Below are 19,703 nucleotides of genomic sequence, written 5' to 3' on the forward strand. Positions count from 1 at the left end.
CATTTTTCTTTTTTTTTTTTTTTTTTTTTTTTTCTTTTTTTTTTATTTTTATGCTTTCTGTAAAAGATTGCATTTTTCTTTTTTTTTTCTTTTTTTTTGTATTCATTTTAAATTTTTTCTTTTTTTTTTTTTTTTTTTTTTGTGACAATGACATTTGTTTTCTAATTCTGCAAAGTGTCTATCCTTTTTTTTAATCAGTGGTAAGTGTCTATTCTTTCTTCTACTACAATCTTTTCTTGATGTTTTAGGTGGTGATTCAAAAACTTTGATGTTTGTACAAATCAGTCCCTCCGATCGGGATTCAAGTGAAACTTTGAGTTCTCTGAACTTTGCAACCCGAGTAAGAGGAGTTGAGTTGGGTCCAGCTAGAAAGCAAATTGATACTGCCGAGATTCATAAGTTGAAAATGATGGTATATTTTTGTTTCTATCACTGTCTCAGATAACACATCAATTATCTTTTCAAGGATTCTCTTGAATTCGGAACTCTAATCTTCTCCATTTACGATTTTTTTCTGTAGCTTGATAAAGCCAGGCAAGAATCTAAGTTCAAAGACGAATCTCTGAAAAAGCTGGAGGACAACTTACAAAACCTAGAGACTAAAGCTAAAGGTAGGGATCAGATTTACAGAAATCATCTAGAAAGAATAAAAGAATTAGAAACCCAAGTTGAGTTCAAGACGTCATTGCAAAGCCAATCCGAGAGACAAATTTTAAATCTTTCAGAGAGCATAAAAGAGAATGAGGAAATTTCTGCCAAACTTCAACTGAAGGTAATACGTTGAAGGTGACCATTATACTTTCAATTTGTAAATTGGAAATATATAAAATAACTTGAAAAACTTGGTAAAATGTCTTCGAATTGATATAATATTCTTTTTTTTCTTTGTAAAGGTGATGAACTTGGAGAACAAGCTCAAAGAAAGAGAAAGCCTCGAATCAACATTGTACAAGAATAAGGTTCTTTTTATCAACTCCTTCAGTACTCTTCCCTTGGCATTACATTCAATAACTTCAATCGAAAATGAAAAAATATTATGGAGTGTACGGTGGATTTTTAATTTCTGTGAAACAATAGAAGTTTGTTTATTAACTTTAATTCTACTTGGCGAAGGTTAATGAACTTGAGACCAAGCTGAAAGAGCAAGCACAAGAGTACGAGTCTTCTTCAGTAATTCTTCAGAGCAAGGTTCCATTTTTTGTTCTTATTTGATTATCCTTCTATTACATTTCATTTCAGCTAACCAGTCGTAAATATTTAATTTCTCGTTGTTTTAGATCAAAGAACTCGAGAGAGGGCTTAAGGAACATGAACTGAATTCTGAGCCTCTCTTGTTTCAACAAAAGGTGTTTGTTTTCTAGAAATCAATTTCCACTTTACGATGACTGTTCTTGTGAATATAACAATGCTTATTTCTCTTTTCTAGATTTCTTGGTTCATATTTCAATGCATAGGTTGTAGATGTATAAATTTGTTGGATACAATATCGCCAAGTTCCTTGGTCAACGAGGATGAATGAATGAGTTTCTTTGCTGATGGCAGATTAAAGATCTTGAAGACAAGTTAAGAGAGCGAGAAAAACAGCTAGAATCCACGACGCTATCTGAATCTTCCAATTTGTTGGGATCCACACCTGTTGAAGCCAAACGAGTGATAATAGATGAGGTCGCAAATGAGGTTGAGCACCGTATCTTAAGAAGTACAAATTCAATGAACCGCCAAGTCATTCAGGCCCCATCTGTTATGGTGAAGGAAAACGACTCCCTTCTTCATGAGGCCCGAAAGAAGAGATTTTCAAGTAACAGTGAAGTTGAGAATAAAGTTGTAGTGCGAACTCCAGTTGGCGACAACAAAGGGAGGCATTCGGATCCACCCAAACAATTTGCCAGGGTTTCAAGAATGAGCAAGCCAATTGCCCCTGCACAAAGGCCATTGGTTCGAAAGGTAACTAGCAGAGATCCAGTTCAAGAGATTAAGGAAAGGGATAGCAAGAAAAGGATGTGGTCTAGATGATATAAAATGAATGAACAGACGAATGATATTTTAACTAGAATTTATAGTTGGGGTAGTTTACAGTTGTCCAACTGCGTTTACATGTAGGATTTATTACATTGTGCTTTGAAGAGGTAGTAGTGTGTTTTTGGGATTTTTCTTCATTGGGGTGTGTAATATGTTTATATATTCTGTTGTATTTTTCCTCATATCATGTATTAAAGTTAATGAAAAATCAAGCAAGAAAGTTTCTGTCGAATTCTCGTTTCAATATGTGTTTCTAGTTTCAGTTACCTGAGAGGCCCATTGAGCAGTGGTATCTGATGACATCTGCAATGGGGTTTATGTTCTGTTTGTCGGCACACAAGAAATGGCATTTCCAGTGGTGATTAATTTTGAGGAAATGGCGGGTCGTATTTTGCAGGATGTGTTGAAAAGTTGTAGAAAGAAGGAAATTTCATACGTAATTCAATAAATGCACGTGGTTTCACACTTCAAAATTCGATTATAAATAGAGACACAATTCGATCATTTCATTCATCTATTCTTCGAGTTTTCTTTCGTCTTATGGCATCTGCAATGGGGTTTATGTTTTGTTGACCAATAATTACATGAGAATGAATCATAACATGTCCCGGTTTGTTTCTTTGATGTGTAAGAAAAACGTGACACATATTAAAAGAAGTAGCGTGTACAAATTGATATTGGCGACAGCCAAGAAAATTTAGCTGCGTACACGATTCTTCTTCTGAATCTCGGCTCCCGATACACTCATCGATGGAATGAGAAACGCCTATAAATAGAGCGATTGAGGTCCCTAAGCACACACCTTATAAGAAAAATTTACATCATCTATTGAGAGGGTGGAGTGCTTAGAAGGCATCAACCGAGAAAAAAATCAGAGAAATCAAAATTTTCAATGGCTGGAGGTAACAACTGATTTAAGCTTCCGCATATTGTTTTTCATGTTCACGTATATGTAAAAAACATGATTTTGAGAAAAATTTTCTAACATTTGGTATCAGAGCCGTGATATCTCTGCCTTGAAAATATTTGTTTTCATATCATGAAATTTTGGGAAAAGAATTTTAAGTNAAAAATTGGATATCACGAAAGTTTTGCGTAAAAAACTTGAAGTTGAAAATCAGATAAAATGATATAAACTTACCAGAGAATTTTGTTCTCGGTTGCACCTTAAACTTCTTCTTTGAAATCTTAAAAAATTGGAGATTTGGTTTTCTGAAATTTTCGGAGGAGATGAACTAATAATACAGGAGAAATTTCAAGAAAATGGTTTGAAAATGAAGTGCATGCAATTCATTTTGATTCAATCAATATGCAATAACGTCTACACATTTAATATATGGAGCCCACTAATTAAAATGAATAACGTGTATATGGAGCCTTCACATGCAATTCAATCAATTGCGGTTCAATTTTCTTCAGATAAACAATAATGTGGGCAATCAATTCAATTAATTTTTTATTTAAAAAAATTGTGGGACCCACACATTTTGACAATTGCTTGCAATTGTCGGTATTTTTTTAAAAAAAATTATTTATTTATTATTAATAATAATAATAAATAAATCATTAATTAATTAATGTGTAATTAAATTATATGTATAATTCAGTATACATATATCATTTGGTAAATAATTTGTACACATTAAAATAATTCAAAGATCGATGTAATTTCTAATACATGTTTAGGAATTATTTTTGCATGTTAGATATAATATCAAATATTATGGATAAGTGTTTGATGTGTACATGCAAATTTAATATTATGTTTGCATTTATTCTTGAAATCTAAAATTCAAATAATATTGAAAAATAATTAGTACATCAATATTCACATTATGTTCATATTAAATTATATCGAGTTGTTTATAATTTAAAATGAACATATCAAGTAAGATGTGAATATAATATTATAAAATATTTCAGATGTTCACAAATGAACAAATAATCATCACTTTATCACTACTCTGATAAAAGAAAAAAACTGATGAGGGGCCCACATTTTTCACGTAAATGTGATCCTCACTTTATCACTACTCTGATTGAAGAGAAAAACGGATAGGGAACATATTTGTTCATATTAAGTAAAAATGTGAATATAAAATTATTTAATAAAAAATTTTGGCTTATAAAGATTCACATAAATGTGGATAATTAAGTTGAATAATAATTATAAGGTGACGTAAGAAAACATGATCAGAGGGAGTTCTTCATAGATCGGTTTAAACTGCCTTGACTAGCCACTGGTCTCCCTGAGGAACGTTGCTCTGTCTAGGAGTTAGGTATTTAAAGGGTCTTAGCACTACCTATCTTTCCTGAGAGCACTCTTGAAAAGTGTTGATTGCGAAATAATTATTATATAAAGCATTAAGTAAAGCCAAAATTTTTTCCAGTGAACCATATAATTTTAAATAATTGAGGAATAGCCACAACATCCTTAATTATGAAAAATTATGCATTAAGTGGATTTGGATCACATAATGGACAACAATTGTAATTAATTATATAAACATAATAAATTTTACTCCACAGGGATTTTTATTATATTTATATAACTAATTAGGTTAAAATATCAAATTATATTTTTCTTAATTTATCCACAAGAGTTAAGGAAAATACATTTTGATAGTTTTATCATATAGTTACAGAAAAATCTTATTGAATTAAAATTTTAGCCCACAGGCAAATTTTATGTCACTAGATTTTTAAAACATGAATTACATTGGGACACATCTCCATAGAGAGAATTAAAAGATTAGTAAATGATGAAGTACTCAGTACTTTAGATTTTACTGATTTTGAGACTTGTGTGGACTGCATTAAGGAAAAGCAGACCAATAAGTCTAAAAAAGGTGCCAAGAGGAGTACAGAAATATTAGAAATCATATATTCAGATATTTGTTGTCCAGATATGGACATGCAAGGTCCGAAATACTTAATCTCTTTTATTGATGATTATTCACGATACATGTATATCTACATGCTTCATAACATAAACGAAGCACTTGAAGCCTTTAAGGTTTTTAAGACTGAAGCGGAGAAGCAATGTGGAAAACATATTAAGATTGTGAGAACAGATAGAGTGGAGAATATTACGGTAGATACACTGAGAATGGACAAGCACCTAGTCTGTTTGCGAAGTTTCTCCAGGAACATGGGATTGTTGCCCAATATGCTATGCCTGGTTCTCCGGACCAGAATGGCGTAGCTGAGAGGAGAAACCGAACATTATTGGACATGGTGAGGATCATGTTAAGTAGCTCCAAACTTCCTAAATCCTTGTAGACTGAAGCTCTTAAGACAGCTGTGTATATATTAAACCGAGTTCCAACTAAGGTTGTCTCAAAGACGCCATTTGAGTTATTTAAAGGTTGGAAACCGAGTTTGCAACATATACGCGTTTGGGGTTGTCCTTCTTAAATAAGAGTTTACAACCCACATGAGAAGAAACTGGACCCAAGAACTATAAGTGGATATTTCATTGGGTATGTCGAAAAATCCAAATGGTACAGATTCTATTGTTCATCTCACAACACTAGAATTGTGAAATCAAGAAATACAAAATTTCTTGAAAATGACTTCATTAATGGGAGTGATCATGACTTAGTTTTTGAGAATGATCACATTAATGCACAACCCTCTTATTCAATGGACAGATTGGTCGTTATTCACACCCCTCAAGACCAAATGGGTGTTAGACAACCAGTTACTGAAGTTCCACAAATCGCTGATGAAAATCCAGTAGATCAAATAGTTAATGAAGAACAACAAGAAATTGTTGATCAACCAAACAACCTTAGGAGATCTACTAGAATAAGAAGATCATCTATATCTAGTGATTATGTTGTGTATTTACAAGAATCGGATTTTAACATCGGAGCCGAAAATGATCCTGAAACATTTTCACAAGTCATGAATTGTAATGAGTCAAAACTATGGTTTAATGCTATGAAAGAAGAGATGAATTCTATGGCAGTTAATGGAGTCTGGGATCTTGTTCAGTTGCCTGATGGTGTAAAAGCCATTGGATGTAAATGAGTCTTTAAAACAAAGAAAGACTCATTAGGCAACATTGAAAGGTATAAAGCAAGACTCGTTGCTAAAGGATTCACTCAGCAGGAAGGAATCGAGACTTTTTCTCCTGTATCTAAAAAATATTCTCTCCGTATCAGTCTAGCATTAGTTGCACATTTTGACTTAGATTTGCAACAAATGGATGTGAAAACAGCATTTCTCAATGGAGAACTAGAGGAAGAGGTTTATGTGAAATAACCTGAAGGATTCTACTCTAGTAATGGTGAGCAATTGGTTTGTAAGCTTAAGAAATCTATATATGGATTGAAACAAGTTTCCCGTCAATGGTATTTAAAATTTCATGATGTTATCTCTTCATTCAGATTTGTTGAGAACCTCATGGATCAATGTATATACCAGAAGGTCAGTGAGAGCAAGATTTGTTTCCTTATTCTATATGTGGATGATATATTACTTGCAACCGATGATAAAGGTTTGTTATATGAGGTGAAACATTTTCTCTCTAAAAACTTTGATATGAAGGATATGGGCGATGCATTTTATGTCATTGGCATTAAGATACATAGAGACAGAATTCGAGGTATTATAGGTTTGTCTCAAGAAACCTATATAAACAAAGTTTTAGAGAGATATCGGATGAAAGATTGTTCACCAACTATAGCTCCCGTTGTGAAAGGCGATAAATTCAATTTGAGCCAATGCCCAAAGAATGATCTAGAGCGGGAACAAATGAAAAACATTCCTTATGCTTCTGCTGTCGGAAGCTTGATGTATGTTCAGGTTTGCACTAGACCTGACATTGCATTTGTTGTTGGGATGTTGGGAAGATATCAGAGTAATCCAGGTTTAGACCATTGGAAAGCTGCAAAGAAAGTCATGAGGTACCTTCAAGGGACCAAAGATTATATGCTTATGTTTAGACGAACTGAGAATTTGGAAGTAATTGGCTACTTTGATTCAGACTACGATGGCTGCATTGATTCAAGAAAATCCACTTCAGGATATATTTTCATGCTAGCTGGTGGAGCTATATCTTGGAGAAGTGCAAAGCAGACATTGACAGCTACTTCTACCATGGAAGCTGAGTTTGTATCTTGTTTTGAGGCAACCTCACATGGTGTATGGTTGAAGAGTTTCATTTTAGGGCTTAGAATTATGGATTCTATATCTAGGCCATTAAGAATATATTGTGAGAATTCAGCTGCTGTTTTTATGGCTAAAAATAACAAAAGTGGTAGTCGAAGCAAGCACATCGACATTAAGTATTTAGCCATACGAGAACGTGTTAAAGATAAGAAGTTACTTATCGAGCACATTAGCACTGAATTGATGATTGCGGATCCTTTGACTAAGGGCATGCCACCATTGAAATTTAAGGATCATACAGAAAGTATGGGACTTGGTTCTTTTATGTAATTTTGTTGTAAGAACAAATTTAATGAAACTATGATGTGATATTTTCTCATATTTATTGTGCACACTCGATTTTCAATGGCTGGAAGTAACACTCGATTTAAGCTTCCACATATTGTTTTTCATGTTCATGTATACGTAAAAAACATGATTTTTAGAAAAATTCTGACATGATGTTCTTCGATGGGTTTGTGTCCTCCAGTGTGTTTACACGAGTTGGCTAGTGATGGTCAAAAGAAGCTGGTCGCGTTTATTTACTTTGTTTTCTCCAGGCTTGCTAAACAGATGACAATGAACCAACAAAAAATGAAATGAAGCACTGGTTACTTGATGTCTCTTCTAGGATCATCTGCTTCAACTGATGTAGGATGTGCTTATAATCGCAAAACAAAACAAATTTGACGTTTGATTCGCTCGATATCATGGAGAATGGGCCATTTTTGAAGTACCTCAAATTTGGACATGGTGATTAACAATTGAATTATTACTCTTGTAGTTCGGCAGCTGGACTCATTCTTGATTTATACCTGTATTGGCAGTTTATAAATTTTGGTTAATTATATATATATTTTTGTGCTTCTATGCAGGGGCGGAGGGAGACTTGTGGCCTGTTTCCACGGTAACTACGGAGCGTGCATTTTCGGCTATGAAGTATGTTAAAACAGTTCTTCGTAGTAAAATGAGAGATTGTTTTTTGACAGATTCTATGATTATCTATATTGACAGAGAGTTTGCTTTAAACATAGACTCAGATTCTATAATTGATGAATATTATACTTCGAAGAATAATAAGATTATGGCTATAAAGATTATCTGTGTATATTTTAGTTTAAAAATATTTAATTTAATCATCTAAACATATTAAATGAATGGTTTTAGATATATTCGTTTTATTTGATCTTCATTAAATTTTCTTGCAGGCGGTGATGGAGATATAATATTACATTGTCAATGTTTTGTCGGTTTCTGAATCTTAAGAGTTCAATAACCAAAATATTGAAGATCTTGTTAATGAGAAATTTTTTGATACTACGATGAACAAATATCATAGTTATGATTTTAATTGTTATGGATTATTTTGTTTTTAGTTAAAAAAAATTAACTGGGGTATATTTCAAATCCTGACTGGTGTATCGGCTTCGGCTACAAATATCGGTTGCTCATGAGGTTTGCATGGTTATTGGTTAGACTTTAGATCGATTCGACTTAATTATCATGTCAAAGAACTTCTGCAATAAAGTAAATTTTTACATGATTTCTTATTCGTAAATCTATAAATAATAAAAATTATTATTTTTATCATGCTAATTTTACGTAAATATGATTTTCTTTATTTTTAGGAGAAAAAGCAATCGATATCGAATTTCAACATAATGGTTTTCATCTTCAAAAAGAGAGTATATTCCGACCATGTTTGGACGAAGGAATCCGATAACAAATCTTAAATCCAAATCCACTTCACTTGTTTGTACAATTTTGAAATCTATAAATTAGAAATCCTTTCACTTCAATTTTAAGCTATTTTTATTTTCAAATTTTAAATTATACATATCAATTCAAATCCATCCTTTTGAATCTACTCTTAAACCATCCAAATCAAGCCAAATAAACAAGTCTCATCCCCCTAGTAATAGCATATTCAAATTATATTAAAACTAAAAAACATAAAATAAAATAAATAAACAAACTAGTTTTCGTCCTCCTAGAACTCCCAAAATCCTTTAGCATCATCATGCAAACTCTTTTGGACAATTCTAAAATATTTGAGCGATGATTGTTGGCTTTGTATCAAGTTAAATTTTAACCTTCTATTCATGTAATAAGTCAACGACTTTAAATTTTTTTACTTACAGTATTATTAACATATCTAAGAATCCAATTGAGTTATACAAAGTCGGCTCATTCTCTCATTCAAGTTCACCTTACAATGTGCTAACACCTGAGGCGAACTTAGCTCATATTTACTCAAGCTCCAGAACATATCGCAGCTACGTAACAGATCGATCTACAAATTTCTTCATAGGTTTTTAGTTTCTTTTGTGAGATGCAATGCAGATGCTATGTCATAAGCAGAACCTCACCATGCAAACCTGCCAAAGTGAAAAACACATTAATTCCAAATTTCTTAGTGATGATACCCCGGGGAAGTCCGGGTCACGGATCAGGTTATGAAAAGTTTTGGACCAATCTGACAGATAAGCGGGCAAATATATGCCTGAGACATCATCTCCCCGGGCTATTAGCAACCGGGCATAAACCCGAGCTACCAGAAGCCCGGACTTCCAGACAAGCTCCCAGGTCAGGGCTTTCTAGCCGGGCTACCTCGATAGTAGCACTGCACTCGAGTGCACAAGTATGCAATATCTTATTTTGGTAATCATTACTGTCAGAATCACACGGATTTGGCGTGTCAGAAAAGTTGTCAGAAAGTAGGGTATGAGCAATCATCTTGCCATAATTAGTAAGTGGACACTGAAAACAAGGTCATCATTGACTTCCTTGTTAAAAATATCATGTTTGATTAAACTTTAAACAGGGATTCACATATATATCTTGCCCACACCATTTCTACAATATTTTCTCTTGGCTACATAGCTCTTTCCTCACCCATCTGCTGACTTTAACATCGGAGTGGCCACACCTGACATCCCTCCGGCGCCCATTCACGTGGTTATCTTCGTGTTTACAGGTCACTACTGGTTTTTCTAAGAAGAAGAAACTGCTGGTTTGGACACATCTCACTAGGCTCTCGTTCTTTATCATTTTCACAACCCGACCACGTGAAATTGCCAACGCATCTCACACCCATTTTCACCAGGTCACATCATTGGCGCCGTCTGTGGGAATTTGAGTTTCAAGACATGGATATGGCTCCTACCAGAAGAACAAACAAAGAAAGCTCTAGAGTTCCTGAGGCGACCTACCTCTCTCTGGTCAAGGTGGCCCGCCACTCACTAATCCTCAGCCTACAATTACCTTATCACCCGAAGAATTAGCCCGGATTGTATCCGACGCCGTCGAGAAAGCCATGGCAAAGAGAGCCCCCTCCCATCATTCTACCCAGCCAGAACGTGAGCAAGAGAGGGAGCAAGGGGGCAGAGGAGAGGATGGAGAGGCGGAGGAAAATGAGTCAAGTGCTGGTTCTAAATCCCCTACTGTGGCGGAAGAACTGGAAGAATTAAGGAGGAAAGTGAAGGTCTTGGAGGGGCAAGTTAGGGATCGGGACAACACTCCGGTGATGGCTAAGGGATGCCCTTTTTCTGATGTCATCATCCGGGAGCCTCTGCCAGGGCATTTCAAATATGCAAAGATAAAAGAATACGACGGGAGTTCTGATCCGAAAGAACACTTCGTTCGGTTCGAAAATATGGCTATGTTGCATTGTTATGAAGACAATATCAAGTGCAAGGTGTTCTTGACTACTCTGGTTCACTCGGCCCAAAGATGGTTTGAAAGACTGTCCCCTCGAGGCATTCAGTCTTTCGATGATTTCCAGAAATTATTCTTACACTATTTTAGCAGCAGCAAGAAATATAAAAAAATCACTTTTAGTATGTTCGAGGTAAAGCAGAGCCCTGAAGAAACTCTAAGGGCATACATCATGAGATTCAATCGAGTCGCTTTGGATGTCCCCTCATACGCCCCCCTAAGACGAAAACCACTGCATTCACACAAGGACTACGGGAGGGGGATTTTTTTCGCTCATTAACCAAGAAACAGCCCGGGGACTTTGAGGATCTTCTAGCTCGGGCAGAAAAGTATATTAAAATTGAAGAAGCTCATAAATAGAAGCGAGATGCTTTGAAGAGAAAGAGAGGTGACCGGGTGGTCAGACCCGAGGAGAGATCTCATAAGAGGGTGAATGCAGGGCATTTTTCTCATCATGTGCCTTTGAAGATTGCTGTATAATAGCCGCGTCTGGGTACGAGATTTTCAGATTGGGGATTTAGTTATGAAGAAAGTAAATCCAGTCGGGGAAGTGGGCAAGTTAGAAGCTCGTTGGGAGGGTCCATTCAAAATTATTCGAAAAGTTAGCTCGGGAACATTCTACTTAGAAGACGATCAGGGACGCTCTCTTAAGAGACCATGAAATGTTTTTCATTTTAAAAAGTATTATGTTTGATAGAGTATTGTACTGGTATCTACAATTCAATAAGATGAAAGAATGATTCAGAAAGACTTGGCATAAGTCCAGAGCTTCGTACCCTTTCCCAAAACTCCGTACCTTGGTTATCCAGTAAGTCCAGGGACCCGTACCTTGGCTCAGGGCTCCGTACCCTGGTTATCCAGTAAGTCCAAGGACCCTTAACCTGGCTCAGGGCTCCGTACCTTGGTTATCCAGTAAGTCCAGAGACCCATACCTTGGCCCAGGGCTCAGTACCCTGGTTATCCAATAAGACCAGGGATTCGTATTTCACCCGGGACGCATGAAGCCCCGGTAAAATTTTAAACCCAGGAGGCATGAGACCCTGGTATTTTATTCAACTTCGGTTATTTTCCAACACTTAGAAAAATTTCTGAGGATTTGACAGTCGGTGGAAAAAAGAAACACGATTATTATTCAAGACTTGAAGTATTTTTCAATTTTTATTTAAAGTTCAGGATATGTTTTCAATATGGAGTATATCTACAAAAAGAAAGACATGCGAAATAAGATTTCATTAAATGAAAGGCCTAAGGCCAAAATTACATTAAAAGAACCGAAAAAAAAAAGGAAAATTACAAAGCTATTCTAAATCTATCGGGCACGGCTGTCCTTCAGCCTCCTAGTTCTCTTCTTCAGCCTCCTTGGGAAGGGACGCTATGGCTCGATCAAAACTAAGAAAGTCTTCTCTTTCCTCCGGAAAAAGCCCGGCCTCTTCAAATTGCTCTTGGCATTTGTCACAGCCGGTTCGGAAGAAATAATAAGCCCGATCCTCAATTGCCATCTTGAACTCAGGAGACTGGAGGAAGGAGGTTCGCCATTTCTCCTGAGAGTACGCAGATGTCGCCAGGGCATTCTCAGCAACAGCAGCCCGGGATTGTTGATTCTCTATCTCCTCGGATAAAGAACGATTCTCTGATTCCAAGACAGAGATACGCCCATGTAAAGTTTCCTCCCAGACGAGGCTGGCATCCACGCCCTCTCTCGTTTTAGCCAGATCTGCCTGGGCCACTGATAGTTGTTGATTCGTTGTGTCCAAAGTAGCGTGAAGGCCGGTGACTGCTTCTTCATGAGCTGATCGAACTCAGGACGGTTCTCCTTGAAGTTGCTCGTAAAGCTCTTGGGTGGCCCGGGCTCGACCGCCTTCCTTCGTGGCCACTGCGGCTACTTCTTCGAAGGCCGAAATCAGCATTTGAACACCATGTTCAGCAGTAGTTAGTACTAAAAAAAAATTGGAGAAGAGGAAAAAAGTATAACTTACAGAAAAGACCGAGTCAGATCATTCAAAAAGCTTCGGGGTCGAAGAGAACCCCTCAGATAGGCCTTCTCAGCGGGAAGAAGCATCTGCTTGAGGAGCCTAACCCCGGTACGAAGCTCCCTCCGAGAAAAGGTTGCCTCGGGCTCCTTGCGAGCTGGAGTGAAGAGGCTCAGTGAGAGGTTGAGTCGGAGGAGAAGAAGTTGATTGAGTTGTTCGGGAGGTGCCTTGGTGTCCTCCTTTATTGCCCTCGAGGAGGATCAGTTCCGGGCTTGCCACCGTTTTTTTTTCTTCTGGATAAGAGGAATGTGATCTGCTTAATCTTCCGAGAAATCAGCCCGAACCATTCCCCCCCTCCTTTGGATTTTCTGCCGGGGTGGAGTTGTCTAGCCTGGCAGCCTCCTCCTCGGCCACAGCAGACGGTCGAATTTCGGTAAGCGTTGGCTGAACCAATTTCTTCTTCTCAGCAGCAGCTTTCCAGGACGCAAGTTTTTTCTCTTTGGCTGCTTTCTCAGCCGCCCACCTCCTTGCAAAGACGTCTTGCATTTCCGAGTTATCTGTCAAAAACCAAAAGAAAGAGAAAAGCGAAACTATTAAGAACCAAGTACAAAGTAAAAAATAAGGGAAAATAAAGGAAGAGGTCGGAGATGATAAATTACCAGGTTGAGCACCCGAGCCAGCTGCTTCGTCAATCACCCGATCAACAGGGTCCTCAGCCCGGGTACTCAACCCGTAAGAAGACGCCCCTGGTTTGGACACATCTTACTAGGCTTTCATTCCTTATCATTTTCACAACCCGACTCGGTGAAATTGTCCACGCATCTCACACCCATTTTCACCCAGTCACATCACTTAGATGATGTCTAGACTGTTGTGCGTCTAAAAGATTTCAATTGCATCATCACCATCATATATAACATTTGATACGGTAAAAGATAGATAATAGCAAGAAAGAGAAAAATAAAAGAAAGATGAATTTGAAGGAATACATTGATCAAAACAATCTGTAGTAAACTGCAGGAGGGCTTCCATTTCTTCAGCCATCATTGCTACCCTTTCTGCCTCCTTCACGGCTTCAGCAGCTACAAATGATTTATTTTCAGCCTCTGCAATTCTGAAAGCAGTGGACCTCGCTGCATCTTCAACAGTATCCCCAAGTAATCCAATGCTCTGAATCTGTCTAGGGTGGGAGTCTTTCAGTCCCACGTTGGGGGTTTTCATGTCTGGTAGTGCATCTCTTTTCAGTCTGTAACAATTCTGAATCTGCATTTGGAACTTAGAAGATTAGACAGATGCCCGCATGATTTAATGTTTTTTTTTACATAAACTTGGGTTTCGAAGAAAAACAGTCAGAATGCTTCCATGACATTCCTGGTTCTGGATGTATCAATCTATTTTCACAATAACAAGGCATGAAATCGAGTGATTAGATCTGTGGCATCATTTACATTTCAAGCGTTTGACAGATAACGTGGAAATCCAACCAAGAATAAGGAAATCTAGCCATAATTTGAATGGTTAAGTCAGAACCAAGAATTAGATTACAGAACAGAGAACAAGATATAAAACAGCTCAACCTTATCATTTTTAGCTCGGTTTTCTTTTGATACTTTTGCCAAGGCAATCCACATACTAAAGTATGGATGTCTAAATGCTATATAATCACATGATCCGTTTATTAAGAAAATTTTCCGAACTAACAATTCATGAACAATGTTCAAACCAGTTATGGAAACTGCCACCAAGTCAAATAATCTGATACACTAACAATGCCCTCATAGAAAAAACATGGTGTAGAGTCTCGTTTAACCAGTAATTTAATCATTAAAACCAGCAATGAATCATTAACAGTCACCACCAATAATTAAAAGGCAGAATTCAATTCAAAACAATCTCCCGAAAAAATAAATAAAAAAATGCAGACCCAATCATACAAACAGAACACAAGTTCCATACAAGATAGGGTCATAGGGATAAGTACAAAAAAGGTACTCAACTAGGACCTGCATTGCATGGTAGAGTCGAGAAAAATTTTACCTTTTCAAGTTTGTGTTGAAGAACGAGCCTCCTTAATCTAGAACTCAGAACCCGTTTGAAATTTTGTGGAACCTCTTGCCTTTGCTGAATGAATCAGTCAAAACACAAAAATCTTTAGTTATTCTGAACAAGAAATATAAGCAGGGAGAATAACAATGATAAAAAAAGCAAAAGACACGGTAACATTTGACAATGAGCTGATAGATATCAATATACCACAACATATCTTGTTCATGAGCACAATCAGTATGATCAAGCTACCAAAAGTATCCAAATTAAACAGCCTTCTTTCTTCTGATTCACAAAAAGCTATGAAACACCGAAAAATTTTAAATATATATATGGCCAGGCAAATTCATCTTCCAGATATAATGTAAAAATCACATAGAGCTGCAGAAGTATTCTGCATCAGTTGAAAGACTTGAAATTCTAAAACATGTAAACTTTATGTCACAAGTCACAACGAACAGTGTCATTATTTATAAAGATTAGAAGCAGTCTTCTAATCAGTTTAAAATACAAGGTTTTCCATTAAGACTGCTATAAATCATTAATCATAAATAAAATGGTAAGTTATCCTATGTAAATTTTAATCTTATAAAAGACTTCTGTGGGGAACATCACATATAGTTAGCTGGCAGATAAAAAAAACATATCAGAGAAACTCCTAAAAGAAGCAATATTTAGATAGCTAGCATGGGGATCATGATTAACTTTGCATCAAAAATAATCTAAAGGGATTTAAAACAAAGTGTAAGAAAAACACAGATACACTAGAGCAAGAGATACATGCAGCTGTTAGGATTCCTGATGAGGCCACCAAAATCAAAAATAATTCAAAATGTAAACATAAAGAACACCATCCCTCAAAAGACGGAGCTAAAAACTACATCTTAACTGCAACATTATTTATGGCAAGGACATGTCATTATCAAGCAAATACTTGTGTTGTGGTGTATTATATGTGTTTCACTTAAGTGTGGCTGCCAATTCATTTGCATACTGCAGCTTCTAGCACCTGGCTTGAATCATCAATGAATGCCACCAATATATCTCTAGATATGTAAAACTATCTTGAGGATACCGATAGCCTATTCTTTCTCTAAAGTGACAGTTCTCAAGAAGTAAGTTCATATTGAAATATCTGGTAGCTACTAAAGGAGAGTCATACCTCCTCAATGAAAATCAATTTTCATGTATAATTTTTTCTTAAAATTCAAATTTCGCATCCCCCACCACAATAATAATAATAAACTAATTGTATCACCCCTATCCCCTCTCTGAATTGTGTAAACATCTCTCGTACTTTCCAATGATAAATCACTGATAAGAAACCAGACCTCGATGAAATTAGCAATTGTGCCTGAATCTGATCCATTTGGCTCCTTGAGAGTAGACAGTGCCTCATATATCATGGCATCGTACCTGAGAACAAAGTAATATTTCACATGCCTCAAATAAAAGAGAGGAGAAAGATAATAATATTTACAAATAACATACTCAACATGATTTCGATAATGCAATATTTATCATAGGGATATTTCACAAAACTAACTTGGCAGCACTATTTCCTTCAGATAACGGTTTTGCAGAATAAATCATAGATACGTCCATTGGTGCATCCAGTGATGATGGAGTGACAGATGCAGAGGTCTGCACAACGGGCAGCGGAGCAGCCAGAGAGTCAGGATTTGCCTTCACTTTCGGTGTCGTCGATTTATCTCTTAGGCCTTGGCCATTTGCAACACTCAAATTCCTCCACTTATCCTGCATAAGAAAGCCAATATGATAATCATATTTGTCTCATATTTGGTTTAAAAATGGTTTGGTTTCCAACAAATTAAATGACTGGCAAAAAAGTAAGCTTTGGCTTATAGAGTATAAGTTAGCACGGGACATGTGTATCTTAACCTACAAGTAGTAATAGAAACCAAAATTGGTAGGGAACACAAGAGGGAGAGGGAGAGGGACTTTTTCGATCCAGAAAATTTGATAGGTGGTGAGAAGATATTCTAAGAAGAACGTTATTCTTATATCTTCATATGATGTTCTAGTTTAATATAATCACATAGAAAATATAATGGTTCGCTGAGCAATACTCTCAAATGCAATTGACCCGTTTCTTTGCTAAAAAATGATAGTAACAAACTTTTCATAATCACAAGAGTGTCATAATTACAAATGTAAATCGGTGTAAAATTAATAAAGCTACTCACTGAAACATATCCACACACAAAAATTCAACATAAATAAGCAGACCACAATTACTAATCTAAATACATTTCTTTCACTTCTTCATATGCATCACCATACAAATCCATAATAAACTACAATTTTTAAACTTTACTTAACAACCCCTATATCAAACAAAAAAAAATGAAGGCTATAAGAGTTCCAAATAACTCTAGTAGAAAATGTCTACACGAGCACAAATTACAACGGTAAATTCAAATAAAAACTTATGCAATGGTGCTGCTAGGATACTCACACTAGTATACGGCGCCACATACATTAATTTAAGCAAATAATGTGTACCTTCAGATCGATGTTGGAGCGAGCAAACAGAAGGTGGTTGAATTCAGGGTCTCTTTGAATATTCTTCCACTTTCCTGCGCCGTGCTTCGCCACTCCGGCTCGCAGCGCTTCCTCCTCTTCTGAGGTCCACTTCTGCTTGGGATTCCCCATCTCTTCCTCCCTCCGCCGCACAAATTATTTCTGTCTCCGTGATATATTTTCGGCCTTTTGCTCTTTAGTTGCGGCGGCGCCAGTCGTAAATTGGGATATTATCAATAATAAATGGGGCCCAGAGAAAAATGTTTTAGGGTACTTCGCAAATATTGTGAAACTTTGGGGACTATCGAGCTACTCTAAATACAGGTGGGCAGGGGTTCGCGTGAAATTACCCTGCCGAGTCTATGTCATATCGGAAGTTCTACTATCGATATATTTATACGAGGAGTGAGTCTCATGTGAGACCGTCTCACGGATCTTAATTTGTGAGACGGGTCAACACTACCCATATTCACAATTAAAAGTAATACTCTTAGCATAAAAAGTAATACTTTTTCATGGATGACACAAATAAAATATATGTCTCACAAATACAACCCGTGAGACCGTCTCACACAAGTTTTTGTCTTATATGAGATGATCGATCATCTCACTTGAAAATAAAAAATGATTGATCATCTTATATAAAAAAAAATCGAAATTATATCTCCCATTGTAGCATAGACTCACCCAAATAATCAGGTACCCATTACCTCGATTTTCAACTCGATCGATCATCTCACTTGAAAATAAAAAATGACCGATCATATTATACAAAAAAAAAAATCGGAATTATATCTCCCAGTGTAGCATAGAATCACCCAAATAATCAGGTACCCATTACCCCGATTTTCAACCCGATCGGGGTCGGTTCCGAATACACCCCTTTTATAAAACTGTCTATACAATTTACGTATCAATATCATTTGAACTATGAGTCATTCTATATATACATTTAAATTGACATACTAGATAAGACATTTTTTCTTTTTCAAGAATGAGAATAAAAAAAATAAAAAAGATTTAATTTATCATATAAAGTATAAATCTTATAATTAAGTGTTGACCTGAATTTCTCTTGTGTTATAGAGAATGATCAATTCTCTTCCCAATTTACAAACATGTGTCATACCATAGTTCATAGAGTTCATTGTCGGTTTTCTACCCTGAAACTTAATATAGAAAATAGATACATCCAAATTTTTTATTGTTTAATTATTTATTTAAAAATCACATATATTATATCAACATTAAAATTTTAGATATTATATTATATTTTTTATTAGTTTATTACAATAATTATTTAAAAATATATTTTGTTGCTTTTAAATATATAAATTTGGTATCAATAACATAACAATTGATTGTTTAAAAGTTCAAAAGTATATTTTCCATATTGATACTCACGGGAAATTTAGGGTCCGATCCCGGCGAGGGTCACTAATCCAGACGCAGGTTTGAAATTGTCATGAGCCTGAAATCACAAATAAGACCGTTAGAAGGGGGCCAGGAGGGTGTCCTGGCGTAGCTCCTCCGACGCTCAAGTCAGAGACTGAGGATATATGGGGGAGCAGCTAAGGGTGCTGCTGAAAACAATATAGTGAATGAATCAAATGAACACCCATCAGAACTCCGACGCGCGACCTTCTGGTCCCCGCACAAGACTCCCACTTCTTTCCCCACAGGAAACTTCAACTTCTGATGATATGTGGACGCTACGGCTCTGAAATCCTTTAAGGCTGGCCGCCCCAAGATTCCATTATACGATGAGGGGGTATCCACCACGGTAAATGTTATTATCTTTGTCACCCGTCGAGGGTCGCGTCCCAAAGATAGGGGAAGAGTAATTTGACCCAGCGGCGGAATGGCATGTCCCGCGAACCCATACAGAGGAGTGGAGACCGGATCAAACTCGACCCCTTCCACCTTCATCTGATCCAACGTGCTCTTGAACAATATATTTACAGAGCACCCATTATCAATGAAGATCCTTGCCACATCGTAGTTGGCAATAATGGCTGTCACCACCAAGGCATCGTTATGAGGAGCCACGATACCTCGAAGGTCTTCCGGCCCGAAGCTGATGACAGCATCTTGGGGTAAGTCTGCACCCCTGGATATCTCAAAATTCTCCAACCTCCTCCCGTGTGCTTTCCGAGCTCGCCCAGAGTCTCCATCAGTAGTACCCCCCGAGATCATGTGAATCATTCCTCTCGTGGGGTGGTTATCTTCATCTGCTCTCCTCCTCGGCTC

At 36.7% G+C, this 19,703-nt stretch overlaps 3 protein-coding genes across 5 annotated transcripts; 1 reads left to right on the forward strand and 2 right to left on the reverse strand.

Annotated features, from left to right (window-relative positions):
- Positions 1-224: 224 nt before the first annotated feature.
- On the forward strand, positions 225-2,217 carry LOC140963454 (uncharacterized). Its single transcript, XM_073422790.1, has 6 exons — positions 225-412; positions 521-772; positions 894-959; positions 1,114-1,188; positions 1,278-1,346; positions 1,543-2,217. Exons 1-6 carry the CDS (start codon positions 269-271, stop codon positions 2,011-2,013), a joined length of 1,077 nt encoding a protein of 358 aa, XP_073278891.1. The 5' UTR covers positions 225-268; the 3' UTR covers positions 2,014-2,217.
- A 7,157-nt stretch (positions 2,218-9,374) lies between these two features.
- Positions 9,375-17,693, reverse strand: LOC140962939 (telomere repeat-binding factor 4-like). 3 transcript variants are annotated; one of them, XR_012172636.1, is made up of 7 exons: positions 17,436-17,689; positions 16,456-16,667; positions 16,241-16,325; positions 14,901-14,984; positions 13,853-14,126; positions 13,523-13,742; positions 13,253-13,420 (listed from the first exon to the last, which is right to left on the reverse strand). XR_012172636.1 is itself a non-coding variant. In XM_073422061.1 (6 exons), the coding sequence occupies exons 1-6, from the start codon at positions 17,583-17,585 to the stop codon at positions 9,523-9,525; spliced, it is 837 nt and encodes a 278-aa protein (XP_073278162.1). In that variant the 5' UTR covers positions 17,586-17,686; the 3' UTR covers positions 9,375-9,522. The 3 variants fall into 3 exon arrangements, 2 of the variants coding, with proteins under 2 accessions (XP_073278162.1, XP_073278161.1); XM_073422061.1 differs by lacking the exons at positions 13,253-13,420; positions 13,523-13,742 and adding an exon at positions 9,375-9,554 and having other exon boundaries at positions 17,436-17,686; XM_073422060.1 differs by lacking the exon at positions 13,523-13,742 and having other exon boundaries at positions 12,992-13,420; positions 17,436-17,693.
- A 1,197-nt stretch (positions 17,694-18,890) lies between these two features.
- On the reverse strand, positions 18,891-19,658 carry LOC140963346 (uncharacterized). The gene is made up of 2 exons (XM_073422637.1): positions 19,072-19,658; positions 18,891-18,924 (listed from the first exon to the last, which is right to left on the reverse strand). Exons 1-2 carry the CDS (start codon positions 19,656-19,658, stop codon positions 18,891-18,893), a joined length of 621 nt encoding a protein of 206 aa, XP_073278738.1.
- Positions 19,659-19,703: the final 45 nt, after the last annotated feature.

This window comes from Primulina huaijiensis, chromosome 17 (assembly GCF_012295235.1).
Source record: "Primulina huaijiensis isolate GDHJ02 chromosome 17, ASM1229523v2, whole genome shotgun sequence".
Classification (NCBI taxonomy): domain Eukaryota; kingdom Viridiplantae; phylum Streptophyta; class Magnoliopsida; order Lamiales; family Gesneriaceae; genus Primulina; species Primulina huaijiensis.